The sequence below is a fragment of the Anabas testudineus genome, chromosome 2, assembly GCF_900324465.2.
Source record: "Anabas testudineus chromosome 2, fAnaTes1.2, whole genome shotgun sequence".
NCBI classification, from domain to species: Eukaryota; Metazoa; Chordata; class Actinopteri; order Anabantiformes; family Anabantidae; genus Anabas; species Anabas testudineus.
In genome coordinates this window covers 27,162,459-27,177,083 of record NC_046611.1, presented here as the reverse complement: position 1 = coordinate 27,177,083, position 14,625 = coordinate 27,162,459, and the positions used below count along the sequence as shown (strand labels likewise).

The window sequence follows — 14,625 nt, the reverse complement described above, 5'->3', positions numbered from 1 at the left end:
GAATAAGTGGTCTGCTCCACACTTTAATGGCCCATGTTCCACAGTCTTGTAAAAACTACATCCAATCCAAACAGCCAATCTAGATGAGCCATTCTTTTATGTCTTATGACCCACTGAGAAACCTCACACAATCTGGTGTCTAATCCTTAATCCTTGCAGTGGGTCTTAAAAACCTTACAGACCCAGTTCCCCTTTCCTTCCAGTACAAACCTAGGCAGACACATGCAGGGATGGAAGCAGGGAATTGCGGGCTTGAGCAGCAAAAAGAAAAGCGCTAACAGTGCGTTGGTGACAGAGAAGGTGGAGGGAGAGGAGGGAGAGAGGAGGAAGAGGATGGGGGAGGGAGTGGAGGATAGACACTGGCAGCCTGCCAATGTTGACGAAAGCTGCTTAGCCCACCCAGTTGCCATGGATACAGCGAGGAGCAGCACCCAGCATGTGTGTGCCTGAGAGAGAGAGAAAGAGAGACAGAGGGAGGGGAGGGGATGGAGTGAGACAGAGAGAGAAAACCAGCAGGCAGGCATTAGAGCAAGTCAGAGTGGGAGTGAAAGAGCATCAGACAGCAGGGCGGATAGAGAGACAGAGACAGAGACAGAGAGAGGGTGAGCGCATGTGTGGACAGAAAGAGAGAGAGAGAGGGCAGACGAGAAGCTCGAGGAAGACGACAGAGTGGGAGCAATAGAGTGCTAGACAATGGAGGTGCAGTCGGAGTGTGTGGAGCCTCCTGTGGCCACACAGTGTGACCCTCAGCCCACGGGGAAGATCAACAAAGCTGCCTTCAAACTCTTCGGAAAGAGACGCACCGGCTCTGGAATGGCCAGCTTCTTCTCCTTCAGGAACAAAGGGGCAAACAACGGGAACAACAGAAATCCTGATAATGGGAATTCTTTGAATGGAAACGGCTCGGCGGCATCAGTGGAGCTTGTTAGGAGCAAAACCCACGATGGACTAACAAGCTCTAACAGCGAGGCTGATGGGCAGAGAGGAGAGGGTCTGGCTAGCCTGGAGGCAGGACCGGTGAGGTCTCTCAGCAAATCCCTAAGTTTCTTCTCTCTACTCCGGCGTGGGAGTTTTAGGTCAAGTGAAAATGGAGGGGTGGGGCTTGTGAGAAGAGGGAGGGGCCTAAAGGGCTTTTTCAGCAGCATGCGATGGAGACGCAAGGAAAAAACAAACGAGGGAGACGGGGAAGAGGTGGAAGGTAAGAAGGTGAAGGATGGGGATACTGCACATTCTGAGAAGGTGAAGGATATTACTCTCACTCTTGAGCCTCCTCTGCAGCATCACCAGGAGGATTGTGCGAACGTAGAGGCCGAACCTAATCTCCAAATAACAGAGACTCCCACTACTAGTGTTACCATGACACCCCCACACTGTGTTGCCATGCCGGGGCCATCTGTTGAGCCAGACTCCCCCTTTCCTTACACACCCACTGACTCTCCACTGCACCCTCCCATCCAAAAAGCCAAAGCCTCAATTTCCAGCTTCACCCCTTCCCTCGCTACACCCCCTTTGGATCGTTGCAGCACGGGCGACCCACCCTCAGAACCTTCTGTGGACCGCCTCTGCTCTCTCCTCTTCACTGACGTCACATCTCTCAAGAGCTTTGATTCACTGACAGGCTGCGGTGACATTATTGCTGATGCAGACGATGAGGGGCCAGGGGGTAATGGGGGCAGTGGCACCAGCAGCAGCAGCAGTGGGGGAGGAGCGGGGAGTGTGGGAGCAGGTGTTGGGAGAACCGTTGGTATCAACAGCGCCACATCCCGTGGCTCCCCGACCAAACCCTCTCTGCCCTCCCAGATCACCCAGCCCATGTTCTCTGTTTCGTCCAGCTCAGTGTCTGCCTCCCTCCCAGCCCGGACCCGTGCGCCACCACCACAGCAGCACCCTGCTGGTAGCGGTGTGGTGGCTTACATGGGTGGAGGGGAAGAAATGGCGAGCCCAGAAGGAGTGGATGATGCAGACATGCAGGGACTATGGCACATGCTGCCGTCCACTGGGGATGACTCTCCTGCTTTGCCCCGATCACATCAACCTCCATCCGCCACCCCTACTTCCACTTATCCGCCCCGCACCAACACCCCCAGCAGCCACCTTGCCACAGCCCCCAAGATTTCAGATCGAAAGGTACCCCAGGTAAAGTCACTGGGCCTAAGTAAAATTCCGGTAGTTGGTGGGGCAGGGAGTCGAGCAGCCAAACCCCCCCTCCCCCAGGCGCATGGCCGCCATCCTACATCACCTGGTGAAAAAGAGCCACTGAGTGATGAGGGCTACTGGGACACACCGTCTGCGACGCCCACAGCAACACCTGATGAGAGTGGGCTGCAGCGTAACCAGAAGATGGCACTATCACGTGACTGTTTCTCTGGAGACCACCTGTATGACCTTTACAATGACCCCGAGGAGGAAGGAGAGGGTGAAGAGAAAGAGGGAGATGATGATCTGAACAGCACCCCCTCGCCATCTACTGAATATAAATTGAGCCTCACATCCCAAACCACTCCTCCTTCCTCTTCCTCCTCTTCGTCCTTTCGATCATTGAAAGGCAGCACCAGCCTTCCTCGGGAATCCAAGATCCCAGTAAGCACGAAACAAACAACACCTCCCCACTCTGTGAGCCAGTCAGCACTGTCGTCTGTCCTAGAGGCACAATCCTCTCCACCAAAGATCCAAGCGCCTCCCCCAGCTCGCACCAGAATCCCTGTATCCAAGGTGCCTGTCCGTCGTTCTGGAGACAAATCTGGCAGCACAACCAGGGGAACTGCCCACAAGAAGTAGAATCTCAAATAGGTGGATCTCTTCCACTAACGTATAAGCTTGAGTGTACACTACAGGGCCATCTATGCAGAGCTACAACTTTTCCCAGACAGAGTAAAATTTTGAGCTGCAGTGCGAACGGCCTCCCAAATCTTAAAAGCCCTCATTCCTTGAGCGTTTTGGCTTAGAATAGAATAAGTGGTTTTTGTTCACTTACGAAAGTCACAGGGAGACTCCAAAAAGCTGGGTTAAGACTTCGGGGGCCTCACTGGATCTTTGAAGGTTGACTTTCAATAGACATGCGCTTTGTAACTTCCTGGAAAAACTCCTGACCTGCTGAGAGTCTGATTCTGCTCATGATTGCTAACTGCAAAATAAAAAAATTACAAAAAAGGAAGAAAGCAAAGCACCTTTTTTAGACTTTTACATATTTCGTATGGAATTTCACATGGCATAATTCAATTTGCTTGTAAGGACCTAATCAGATCTTCTTTTTTTTTGTTTGTTTGCCATTGCTACAAAATTACCTCCTAGTCCTCCGATATTAGAGCCAAAGTTGAAAACAAGTCCCAAACATTTCAAATCCTCTATTGGTCTGGAACAGAGTCCACAGGCTGGAATAACCCACTGTGTTTTGTTTTGCTGTATGTGTATTTTCCTTTTTTAAGATGGTCTTCTGCTGACCGCTCACTGATTATTAAACTTGTGTGCATATATACAAATAAGTACTAGAACCTGAACAGTGTTTTTTTTACTTACCTACTTACAAATTATATCTGCAGAACGAAACACAGTTTCTCCTGGTTTTAGTTTTTGTCAGCTGGTTAATTATTTTTGTGGATGGACTGTGCTTGGCACTGGTATCTCACCAATACTCCACCGCCTCACTGGAAGTACACCTACAGTATGCCGATCTCTGGGATTTACCACTGATGAATTACCAATGGAAACCTGCAAAAATATTGCAATACTCTTCTAGGAGGGATCTTCTGAACTGACGCTTTAACACACTAACACACACATGCAGAATTGTACATGCACACAAACATCCTCTCCCCCTCTCTGCATGCAGTGCCACACATTCAAGGCACAAAGGTCAGGGAACATCATCTAACACTATTCAACCTTCAACATTGTCTTTGTAGCTACACTGTATGACTTTCTTCTTTAACGACACATGCACAATCAACCATTTTTTTCTATTTAGTAGATCAAGTACTTTACTTTAGTACTAGTCTTCTTCACTGGATTTCATACAGGGTGTTTTGGCTTCTCTTTCTCAAGTCATACTGCACCGATCTTAAGCTGTGATTGCTCCGGTTTCTAATGCTCTGATTTCTGTTCTTTCTGTTGTGAGTTACTAACCTACTGTACATGCTGTTAATGGGTGGCAGGGAGGCATATGCCTGCAATGCTGTTTTTGTAATAGGCTATGTCCCAAAAAGACACTGTAAGACAAGGAGGTTCTGACATGCTTTCAGATGTGGAGGAGGCATTTGATTCTCATAATTTATCTGAAATGTTAAATTAGTTCAGAGTCTTGACTGACTCAAACTAGAGCCTGCTTGTCTCACAGGCCTTTCAGTGAGACAAATTACAGATAGCACAGTGAAACAGAAGGTTTTTCATGGAAAAAAGCCATCGTAGTTTCCTCTAACCCTAATCACAAGGGTGTCAATGACACTTGAGGGTCATTTTAGTTTGATTGATCAGTGACACTGCTCCATGTTTCAGCTCTCTGAAGGTGTAGTGTGGTGCAGGCCAGTCACTTGATCCCAGGTCTGTCTCGCCACATCAGAAAGGGCAGGCTTAAAGTCATTTAGAGAATAAATAATATCTGTCCATGTTTTCTCTACCTACACTGTGCTCTTTACTCTTTTGATGTACTACATCCGTTCTCCCTTCCTCAGAGTGACTACTAACAAACGAATGATTAGAAGTAACAGAATGGCGCCATTATGTAACATGTTAGCTGTTGACCAAAACAGTTGGCCAAAGGGTCCAAAAGTAGGGAACCATGAAATGAATAAACCATTATGCATTATGTATTTAACAGGCTTTGTTTAAATATGGCATCCTCCTTGGTTTATGATATTGCGTCTTACATGCCGCAGTAAACAAAATGTGAGCGCCTTGATTGGTTATTATTCAGCAATGACATCTACCACTGAGGCCACCATGCAGCTGCCTAAGCTCACTCCCTTGTATTTATTTATTTAATTGTGCATTGATACCTCTTTCTTTTGTTTCTGATAACAAACCTGGGTCTTCATGTGATCATCAGCTGCAATGAAAAGCACATTATGTTTTTCCTTGTTTGGTTACTGTCTGTCTGTAAAATCGTTCCACTTTTCATATTCAATGAATGAAACTGTGTTTGCACTGATGGATGAGCTCCTGACTGTTTGTAACCACATTTGCACAAGTACTCATACATTTTATTACTGGGCTATTCATTCATCATTTAGAACAAAACAAGACAGAGTCCTTTTCTCCTCAACTCCTCTCCTCCATGTTTCCACCCCCACATCCTGGTGGCTTAAAACCCCAAGGGAGAGAGGGTGAAAGACAGAGATGCTTTTGTTGTTGCCCAGCATGTGGTGTTTTTGGTGGGGTTATCCTGGCTTGGAAGTAATAGATTATCGATACATGTTATTGAATGATGAGAAGAAAGCCTGATGGATGTGTCATTGTGTGTTGTAGCTCTCTGTGGGGAAAAGACACATGAGGACAAGGCCAGACACCCAATATGATGAAAAAGAAGGGCAGCAGATGCACAGCTGGTGCTAGGGAATATGGAACCTGTGTGTCTTCAATATAAATGAAAAGGAGACTCTCATTATTGTTCCAAGTAAGACACATGTTGATAGAAAAAGCCTGTATGCTGCTGCTGTGTGGGTGCGCATGCATGTGCAGTATGAGGAGGATTTGGTGCAGTACGAATCCCCTTTGTAATGGTGCAGCAATCCCCCCCACCCCACCCTAGCTGAGCTGAGGTTTATGTAAAAGCCTTACGTAAGACCATAACACTCACTTGTACCAGCCCACCAGATGAAAGCAAGTAATGCTGACAGTGGGAATGGTGCGTGCTGGTGTGTGTGTGTGTGTGTGTTTGCCAGCTGATCTCATCATTAATCTGCTGATGCTTTGGTGCTGAATGTACTCAACACTCATCTTCATTGTGAGTGTCTGTATGTGTTTGTTTTAGTGCACAAAGCCGGTGTAAGTGCACACAAGAGTTCTAATGCTAACGATGGAAGAATAAAATGAGGGATGAAGTGAATACTAAATGCAAAGGAAACAAAGAGGGTTTCTAGAGTCTGTGAGTGAGAGTTCAGTGCTCTTAAATGAAGCTTTTAGCTAGCCTATGCAAATTTAGTTGAACAGCAGCCCGAGTTAGCAACATAATAATAAGGAAACTGCAGACTGTGCTAACGTGCAGCATGTTAGTAACACAAGAGGAGAGTAGAGTAGAGTCGGCAAACTGACTCAGCAATGTCAGATGCACAGCATCAGTGTTTTCTAACCTTCTGCTAACATTAACCACCACAAGCTACTGACAAGCTAAGACAAATGCTGCAAAACCCCTAAGTGAACTGAACGGGAATGTTTTATTGCTCGTGAGATTCGCGTTTCATTTGACCACAGTGCATGCGCCACAACGTCTTTCACAGGAGGGTAGCATGTGCAGGCTGTGGCGTGCGTATGGTGTTTTTGTATTATGTGGAGGATAACCTAAAACATCATACTAAGTTTATTGTAGTCTATAGACTAAGCTGAAGCAGCATCTACTTCTGAATAAATGAGTGAAATTATTGTTATTTTATTAAAGTTATTTATAGTATTAAACTACAGCTCCCATAAAGCCATTCCAATTACTAGACTAAGGGATTTTAGCTGCTCAAATTACAGTTGCTAGCCAATTTTTATAATCTTAGCAGGAGTTTTCTCATCCTGTGACAGATGTGTGTGTGCGTGTGTGTGTGAGTGCGTGCGTGCATGTATAACGAAGACTGAAGCACCATTCAAAATCTGTACCCCACTTTCTGCAGTGCAGCCTGTCTACAGTCGTTCCCATAGTAACCCTACTAGGTCAACCAATGAAAAGAGGAGGGTGGGGAGCAAAAAGGATGTGGGAGTGTTAATTATACAAATAGGAAATGCACACTAACCTACATGATGATATGCTCATGCAAATATTGTCACAGACAGTGTATTACACAAACACACACAAACCCAGTCCATCTGATTGTCCCTGATCAAAAGCAATAACTAAGATTTGATTCTCATCTTCCTCTCTGTCATCACTAGTTTCCACTTCAACAGCAGCTACGTGGCAGGCCCTGACATCCCCTCCACTACTACGTCCACCATTTTTACTCTCTCAATGGTTTCTCTCAGGCCAATGTTGTATAATACTGCTATTTGTCAATAATTCATGCACAAAGAATCTGAGAATAGGCGTGTGTGATGTGCTATGAAGACAAGGGCATTGTGATTAAGAGAAAGTGACACAGGTAAATCTGGTTTAGAGTAATGCACCAGCTGCCTGACAGGACTCTCTACTCTCGCTAAAGACCACATGGCTGTTCAAGCAACAAATTCTTCCTTACATACAACAAGCATGTGTTGCACAACAATAGAAAACAAGACATTCAACTAAATAGCAAATTCAATTGGAGCTTGTGAGCAGCAAACAATGTGAATTAAATAAAATAATTAAATTACAAATGCTGGTTAAAATTTCCCTTGAGAACCTGAGGTCAGAGAAAGTGAATGAAATCCAGGGAAACCATGTAGTATGAATAACACCCAGGTCATATTTCTCCGCTTGCTGGGGCGTTCGAATGCATCAGCATACTTTACATGTCAAGTACTGTGCTTGGGGAAAGAATAGGACAAAAAATAAATAAAAAAAAAAAAAAAAAACTGAGCCAACTGGACAATGTACAGATTTAAAAAAAAAACAAAAAACAAAGGGATTCTCAACACTCAAACAGGTCATTCCAGTTCTTTAAGATGCCTGAGGAAGGAAGAATTAAATACTGTTCCCGTTATAAGAAACTGAAACCAGAATACAAATGAAAAGGTAATGGGGTAAAAAGGTTCATTCCATCAAGTGTGTATCGATGACAATGACAGCTGATGTTAGAATAATGGGTGGATTGTACATAAACGCAAATTCTAAAAGGAAATATTGAGGAGAAAAAAAACAAAACAAGTTCAACCCATTGATTATTAATTAAATAATAATTGATCATTAAAGCTTCATTCTGATCATGGACATAGGATTTCATTAATGTGTGCTTTAGTGTGTTAAACTTGAACGTGAATATAAACAACAAGTTGATTAATTCGGTACAAAGAGACCAAAGTCACTCAGTGAGCTTACAAGTAATTAGTACAAGTAAGTTTAATTTAACTTTGAGTCACACTGACAATCTAAGCACTGGCCCCAATGGCCAATCCAAGTCATCATACAAGCACATGGTTACATGTCACAAAAACATGTACGCCACATCAGTTTGGATTGTGTACAACACAGCTTTAATGTAAAAGGCAATAAATAACACGCAAAAAGTAAACCTATAAAATAAACACTGCCACCAAAATGTATTTTCTCTTTATCATTTTTAACATCAAACTATAGTCTAAGGAACTATGTCAGTCAATCAAGAAGAAAGGTTAAGTGTCCTGTACAGTCAACAAAAACATTCCTTTGCTGCAAACTCCCCTTTTCCCACAGTGAGCACTTATAGCTAAAGTAATACCATGTACAAAAAGTTTTTTCCTTGCAGAGTAAAGCTGTTCTTGATTATGTTAAAGGGATCATATTTTCACATACTTTTCATGTTCTGATGTTACATATACACTTCTGTGAAGCTGAATGTCCATGTTTCACACACTCAGAGGGGGCAAAGCTAATGAGTGCTGGCTGGTAGTGAGCCCCCCAGGCTTAAATGCTGAACTGATTTTTCATGCCAGCGACACTCTTTAACGGCACTTTTCACATTGAGATGGCATGTGAAATAAAAAAATTTAAAAAATTAAATAATAAATAAGATAATGACGGGCTATTTGATGCACTGGGTGATGACTTTAGCAACACGAAACCACCCATGACAGAAGAGGCGCAGGGCCACCCTAACTTTGTTTGAATCCTGAGACTTAAACACTAATAAATCATTCATCACCACCAGTTCAGGATCCACAGGTTCAACCCCCTCCCTTCAGTTTACTGGAGCATCAATGTCCACAGTGATAAAAGTGTACAATATATCCTTCACAATCTCCTTGACCGTGTATTTGAGGGAATTAATTCCATCGTTATTCATCGTCCACCTGGTACGACCTAGTTTGTCAGGATTCTTTGGATTAGGCTCATTATGCAAGTCTCTTTCATGTTTAATCATTCTGTACTTTCCTGTCACCAAGTCAGGCCGAGAAACAGTCATTCCACGGTAAACTATTCGCCTATAGATGTCATCATCCTCACCACCCCAGCCCCAGTAAGTGTTTGGGAAGCCATTGATCTTTAAGAACTGACCCCTGGACAATGAGGAAACCCCACCAAAGTAGTTCTTATAGGGTAACTGGAAGTTAAATTTGTCCATAGCCACGGCCAAGTGCCGAGGGTTGTCAAAGCATCTATAGAAGTTTCGATCATCCATGGGAACCAGATCTATGTCAGAGAAGACAAAGCAGTCATATTCGTATTCCTTCAGTGCTTCCTTGTAGCCTGCATTCATCAATTTAGCTCGGTTGAACACGCCTTCTCCAGCCTGGTTGATGACATACACACCGTAGTCCAACTGCTGTCTCATCAGTACAGGATGGAGATAATACACCCAGTGCCTCAGGTGCTCGTGCCGATTTCGGAATGGGATAATGACCGCCACCTAAACAAATGACATCAATATTTAATGTAAAGCATCTTCTAGCCACTATTGTTGTTAGTCTCATATTGATATAAGTTTTAGCACAAAGAAAAGTCAGTGGATATTTTATGTATACCTCTGGTAAATTGCTCAACATTTAATTACATTGCGGTTGTCTGTGTGTGTAAATAGTCGAGTTATGTTTATTGAGCGAGTTTACCTTGAATCAAGGTAAATAAATCTACCTCATTTAGTTTTACAAAGTCAATATAACAGTGTTGAACAAACAACGTTATCTTCGTTCATACTGATTTCATTTTCATTTTAAAGACGGTGGGGAAAGTTTTGTGTCTAAGTTGATCAAACTTTACATCACAGTCAACATTATGTTAATGTTGAACTGCAATATGTGGCCTGATATGATCTCTATTATGCGATATATTTTAAGCACAAAAGAAACATCACGTAGTATGTGAAGTTTCATATGTGTTATTCAGTTAATGTCATTTAATTTAATATTATTTCATTTAATTTAATAAAATATGTTCACTAGCCCCAAGATTCATTCACACACCTTATGTCGGGAGATGCACTCAGATGGCTTGAACCGTCCTCCCTTCTGAAGAGTAGACTGGAATTCCTGCCTCACGTCATCCAAAGTCCGTTTAAAATCAAAATCCACATGGAGGGGTCCCACAAGATCTGGAGGAATGTCAGGGCAGAGTTCCAAAGTTTTGTTTGTGGCAGGTGGTGCCTGTATCTCCACTTGAGCAGCTTCTGGGGTTTTAGTCTCCAGTGTCCACAGGTAAGAAACCCGTTCCTTTATCATCCAAGGAAGAGTGTCATTTCCAGTCAACATATAATAAGGTTTAAAATGTAAAGCAGGTGAAACTCTGCTTTTATTAAAGAACAAAACCAAGCCAAAGCACGCCACACTCAGGATAGCAAAGACTGACACAGCTCGAAAGAGTTTTCTCAGCATTTTTGCTGCTGTGTGCTCAACAGCTCTCACACTGCTACTCTACCTGTATTTCTGTCAAAGGTATTCCAAGCACAAAAGCCACTAGGCAGGTTTTTATGTTGTTGAGCAACTTCCTCTTTCAAGTCATCTGATCTGGCTGGGCCACCTGCAGTCAATAATTAATTATATATTTCCTTTTATTAATATAGTTGCCTTTTAAACCGGTCTAAAGTCTAATGACTGGTTCAATTTAAAAGAAACATTGCGTGTGTTGAAGTAAGTCCTCAATAGCGATAATCAATGATTAATTAAATTACCAGATTTTTTTCTTTCATACATTATCTCCAAGTACTTGAGACTGATGCTCATTCAATAGGAAACAAAACACTAAACGTATTCTACTAAGAGGAAATGTGCTTAATTATTAGTCTCTGAAAAATACAGGACCACAACTATGAGTAATAGAAAAATAAAAGTACTTCCTGTATGTTGTCAGACAGGGCCCCCTATTGGTGTGCACTTGGTGGTGCTGAATAGTCTGACCGGAGTCCTGTGAAACCAGACTAAACCAGGTTTACGCACTCTTCTAAAAGTCCGCAAAGAACAGCAGCAGCAGTCGGTCTTGAAAGCTGACCTCAGCCAGATCCTTTAGAGTCAATGTGAGATCCGTCCCAGCTGCTGAAACTTGTCTTCACGTGCCTCTTATGTAGACGTGTAGACTTCCTTGTAATGTCTCTCTGTTTTCACTATCGTTCTTGAAAGAGTATATCCTGGAAGGGCTAAACCTTTGAAACAATACAGCTGGCAGGGCAGGGCTGTCAGTTGCTTAAAGAAGCCAGACCAAGGGTATTTCCATATCCATTAAATGTCTCCTGTGGAAATGTTACTGGTGGTATACAATCAGTAAGAATGCAGCTACACTGCAGTTGACTTCCTTTTCATGTGTAGATGAACCAATAGCAGAGTTCAGTGAGGGGAGTGTCTGCAGTAACAAGGAAACGGACCCTGTGTGACTGCTGATAAAATGTGAGGGGATTAGCTGTACTGATCCCACCCAACTTTGTTTGCTGGCAGCAGGAGCTGTGTATTTATGAACAGCCTTTTCATGTTTGCCATCTGCATGGTGTCCTGTTCTGTCATAGAGCATGTTGAGTATTCAACAGAAACATAAAAATGTGAAGTGTCCAATAAAGTTTGGATAAAACACAGCCAAAGATCTGGCAATGCAGTGATGTTATTGCGATGATTTTAAGCTCACATGGGTTGACAAATGATGCAGACATTATACAGGTAAGTGGGAGATACTTATGAATAGTACTCATTGTCATTTCTTTATTTGCAGGTTCTTGTCACATTGACTCAGCGCTACTGAGAAATGTTTGTGGACTGATGAAAGTAATGTTCCACAACTTCAGGAAGCACATGTTTCCATGGTATTAAGGAAATGCTGCCATTAGTTTTTACCCAGTCATTTTTCCTGAATTAAATTACAATATACAGTATATCTGTGTGTGTGTGTGTTTTCAGCTAATGTGGTTTACATGGCCTTTGTTTCCGGGACAAATCTCACAGCTCTGTATATGTGTCATCCCTCCCCTGTTCTTCTTGAAGTTAAAGGTTTTTCTTTTTGTTTTTGAGTGACAGCTGTTAGGACAGGCAGTGCATCAGAGCTTGCTGTATGTCTGCATGGAGCTGTGTAGCTGTAGACCAGTCAGAGTGCCTATGCTGACAACTGTCTGCCAAAACATGATGTTAAAGTTGTGGATCACTGATTTCGACAATCTGATCTCAGGAACATTTAAATGAGCGCAGCATACGCAGACTGGTGAAACGCGGCATTCATTAGTCATCACCGCAGAATAAACTTTCCACTGAAGACAAAGTGGCCTGTGTTTCTAGTCAGGTGACACAACTGGTAAACAGAGATGTGGATCATTTCAAAGAATGACGTTATTTCAGCTGATCATTAGACAAATGAAGAGATATATCTAGATTAGTTTTTTTGAAGAACAAGTCATAGACAAGTGCATATGAATTTGTGAAAGTTTCTGAAGAAAGAGTTTATCCTGAATCCATTCATCCATCCAAATTAAAGTACAGCATACAGTAGATCTAGTCCAAGTACTAGATCTACTTTTTCAACTTATACAAGGCGTTTTCCAGAGAGTTATATCTGGTTATGGTCATGTTAAACATCTTAAGACAGGTTAGTGTTAAGGTTAGGCTTTGAGTACATACAAGTATGTTTTGAATAAGCTTTATTCACATTAGTTAGTCAAGACAGGAGAAAGATTTAGCTTTGAACTGTTTAATATGCGCACTTGTGCTATCAAATAATCTGTCGTGTTAACTTAACATCCATCCAGTAGCTCTGAAGGCAACACGAGTCCTGCTGCATTCCACTTTGATCACGACGTGGCCTCATCTTATATCGAATGTTCAGCATGTTGAGCTCAAAGCCAGTGGCCTGTAGAGTCATGGTGACTTCCAAGGGGGGAATTACAATTAACAAGACATTATGTTTTATTTGTAAATTACATGATCGACACAACCTGCAAGACTGGTAAGAACAGGTGTCGTAGTGGTCTGCTAGTGACCCCTGGAGGTCATGCCGCTGCATACATTCACTCACTCAGTGTGGTTTAAAGCATGGAAGGTATTTTTTTAAACCCACTTCCTGATTAAACTGATAGTGTTGTCCTAGTTGACATGAAAAACACTGGGTATTTAAACTAAATTTGGTTTAGCTTACAAAATAAAATGTTACAAAATCCTTTTATACGAGCTCTGAGTTCAATTTAGTGGGATGTTCTTTGTGTGGTGGAAAGACAGTTGAAACTACAGCAGTAGTCATCAGTGTGAACTTACTGCTGTGCCTGCTGACATGGCTTTTTATTTTCAGAGTGTTTTTCTGCTTTACTACAGCAACACATTCAAAACAAATACAGTTACACTCCAGTTTAGTTTGTGGGCCTCTCAATCAAATCAAAGACAGAACCAGCCCGCCCTAATGCTGTATTGTGTCCAAATTTAGGTTCGCTGAGAGAATGTGTGGATGTTCTTCTATTTGCCTGTTTAGTATGGGTTGCCATGTGTGTTCCTTTATGTTTTCATTACTGCTTCAGTTATGTGATATACATGATTAATATGGTGATGTTGGCACTCAAATTAACTTCTCATGGCTAAAATAGCCTGAAGCAACAAGCAAGATGTTTGCTTAAGAAACAGCTCTGTCTAAAAATGTCCTGAGAGCAACCACAAGAGGCGAGCTTTTCCAAACTAGATTAACGTATGGGTACTTTTCTGGCAGCAGAAATGTTTAGATTATTCGAGTTTTTAGATTATTAGTCTAGAATAAACACAAACGACTGACTTCCGTAATCACTTTAAATTCTGACAACACTTTATTGTACGCAGAGATGTATTTGAGCGACCGCCGTGGGCAGCCACACCTATGGCTGTTTCTTGAGAGCACCCTAACAGAACGGACCCAAGTGACGTGCTGCCAAACACTGTAGAAGTAGCCAGTAGGTAAAATGACTGCAGTCAGTGACGTCGCCTCTAGAGGGTGCTCATGTATTACCAATAAGACTGAGCCTGTTAACGACAATCTTCATGGATCCTGTACACCCCCCACCCCCGAAACAAAACACATACATGTACTGTATAGACACATATCACTTGCGTGTCCATGTGCATTAATGTAAGTGCATATACATGTAACTGCATGTGCGGCTCTTTCAGAGAGAACTCTGGTCTCTGTTTTTAACCTCACACTTTGGATGTATGGGCTGCTGTGTGCGGAGAAACCCGATGCTGAGGCCTGTATAGATGGATGCCTTTGGTTTGAACTCTTGTTTCCCTCCTTCTCTTGCTTATTTTTGAATGATGCTTACTGAGGCATCCTGAGAAGAAGGCTTGCTGCATAGACATCCAATCCACACGGAGTTAGCAGCCCTGGTAAACCCCTGCTGATTTAGCCACACATAAGTCTTTTCTGGCACTTTGGCGTTGCTTTGGAAGTAGGCG

The 14,625-nt window shown here is 42.8% G+C and overlaps 2 protein-coding genes across 2 annotated transcripts; one reads left to right on the top strand and one right to left on the bottom strand.

Annotated features, from left to right (window-relative positions):
* Positions 1-553: 553 nt before the first annotated feature.
* amer2 (APC membrane recruitment protein 2) lies at positions 554-3,876 on the top strand. The gene has a single exon (XM_026361432.1). It carries the CDS (start codon positions 694-696, stop codon positions 2,776-2,778), a length of 2,085 nt encoding a protein of 694 aa, XP_026217217.1. The 5' UTR covers positions 554-693; the 3' UTR covers positions 2,779-3,876.
* Positions 3,877-8,140: 4,264 nt separating this feature from the next.
* LOC113164769 (beta-1,4-galactosyltransferase 1-like) lies at positions 8,141-11,527 on the bottom strand. Its single transcript, XM_026364233.1, has 2 exons — positions 10,210-11,527; positions 8,141-9,656 (listed from the first exon to the last, which is right to left on the bottom strand). The coding sequence occupies exons 1-2, from the start codon at positions 10,615-10,617 to the stop codon at positions 8,988-8,990; spliced, it is 1,077 nt and encodes a 358-aa protein (XP_026220018.1). The 5' UTR covers positions 10,618-11,527; the 3' UTR covers positions 8,141-8,987.
* Between the last annotated feature and the right edge of the window lie 3,098 nt (positions 11,528-14,625).

Coding starts and splice junctions, on each gene's coding strand:
- amer2 (XM_026361432.1), top strand. CDS start 694: ATGGAGGTGCAGTCGGAGTGTGTGGAGCCTCCTGTGGCCACACAGTGT.
- LOC113164769 (XM_026364233.1), bottom strand. CDS start 10,617: ATGCTGAGAAAACTCTTTCGAGCTGTGTCAGTCTTTGCTATCCTGAGT. Junction 9,657..10,209: donor AGTGCATCTCCCGACATAAG/GTGTGTGAATGA, acceptor TCATTTGTTTAG/GTGGCGGTCATTATCCCATT.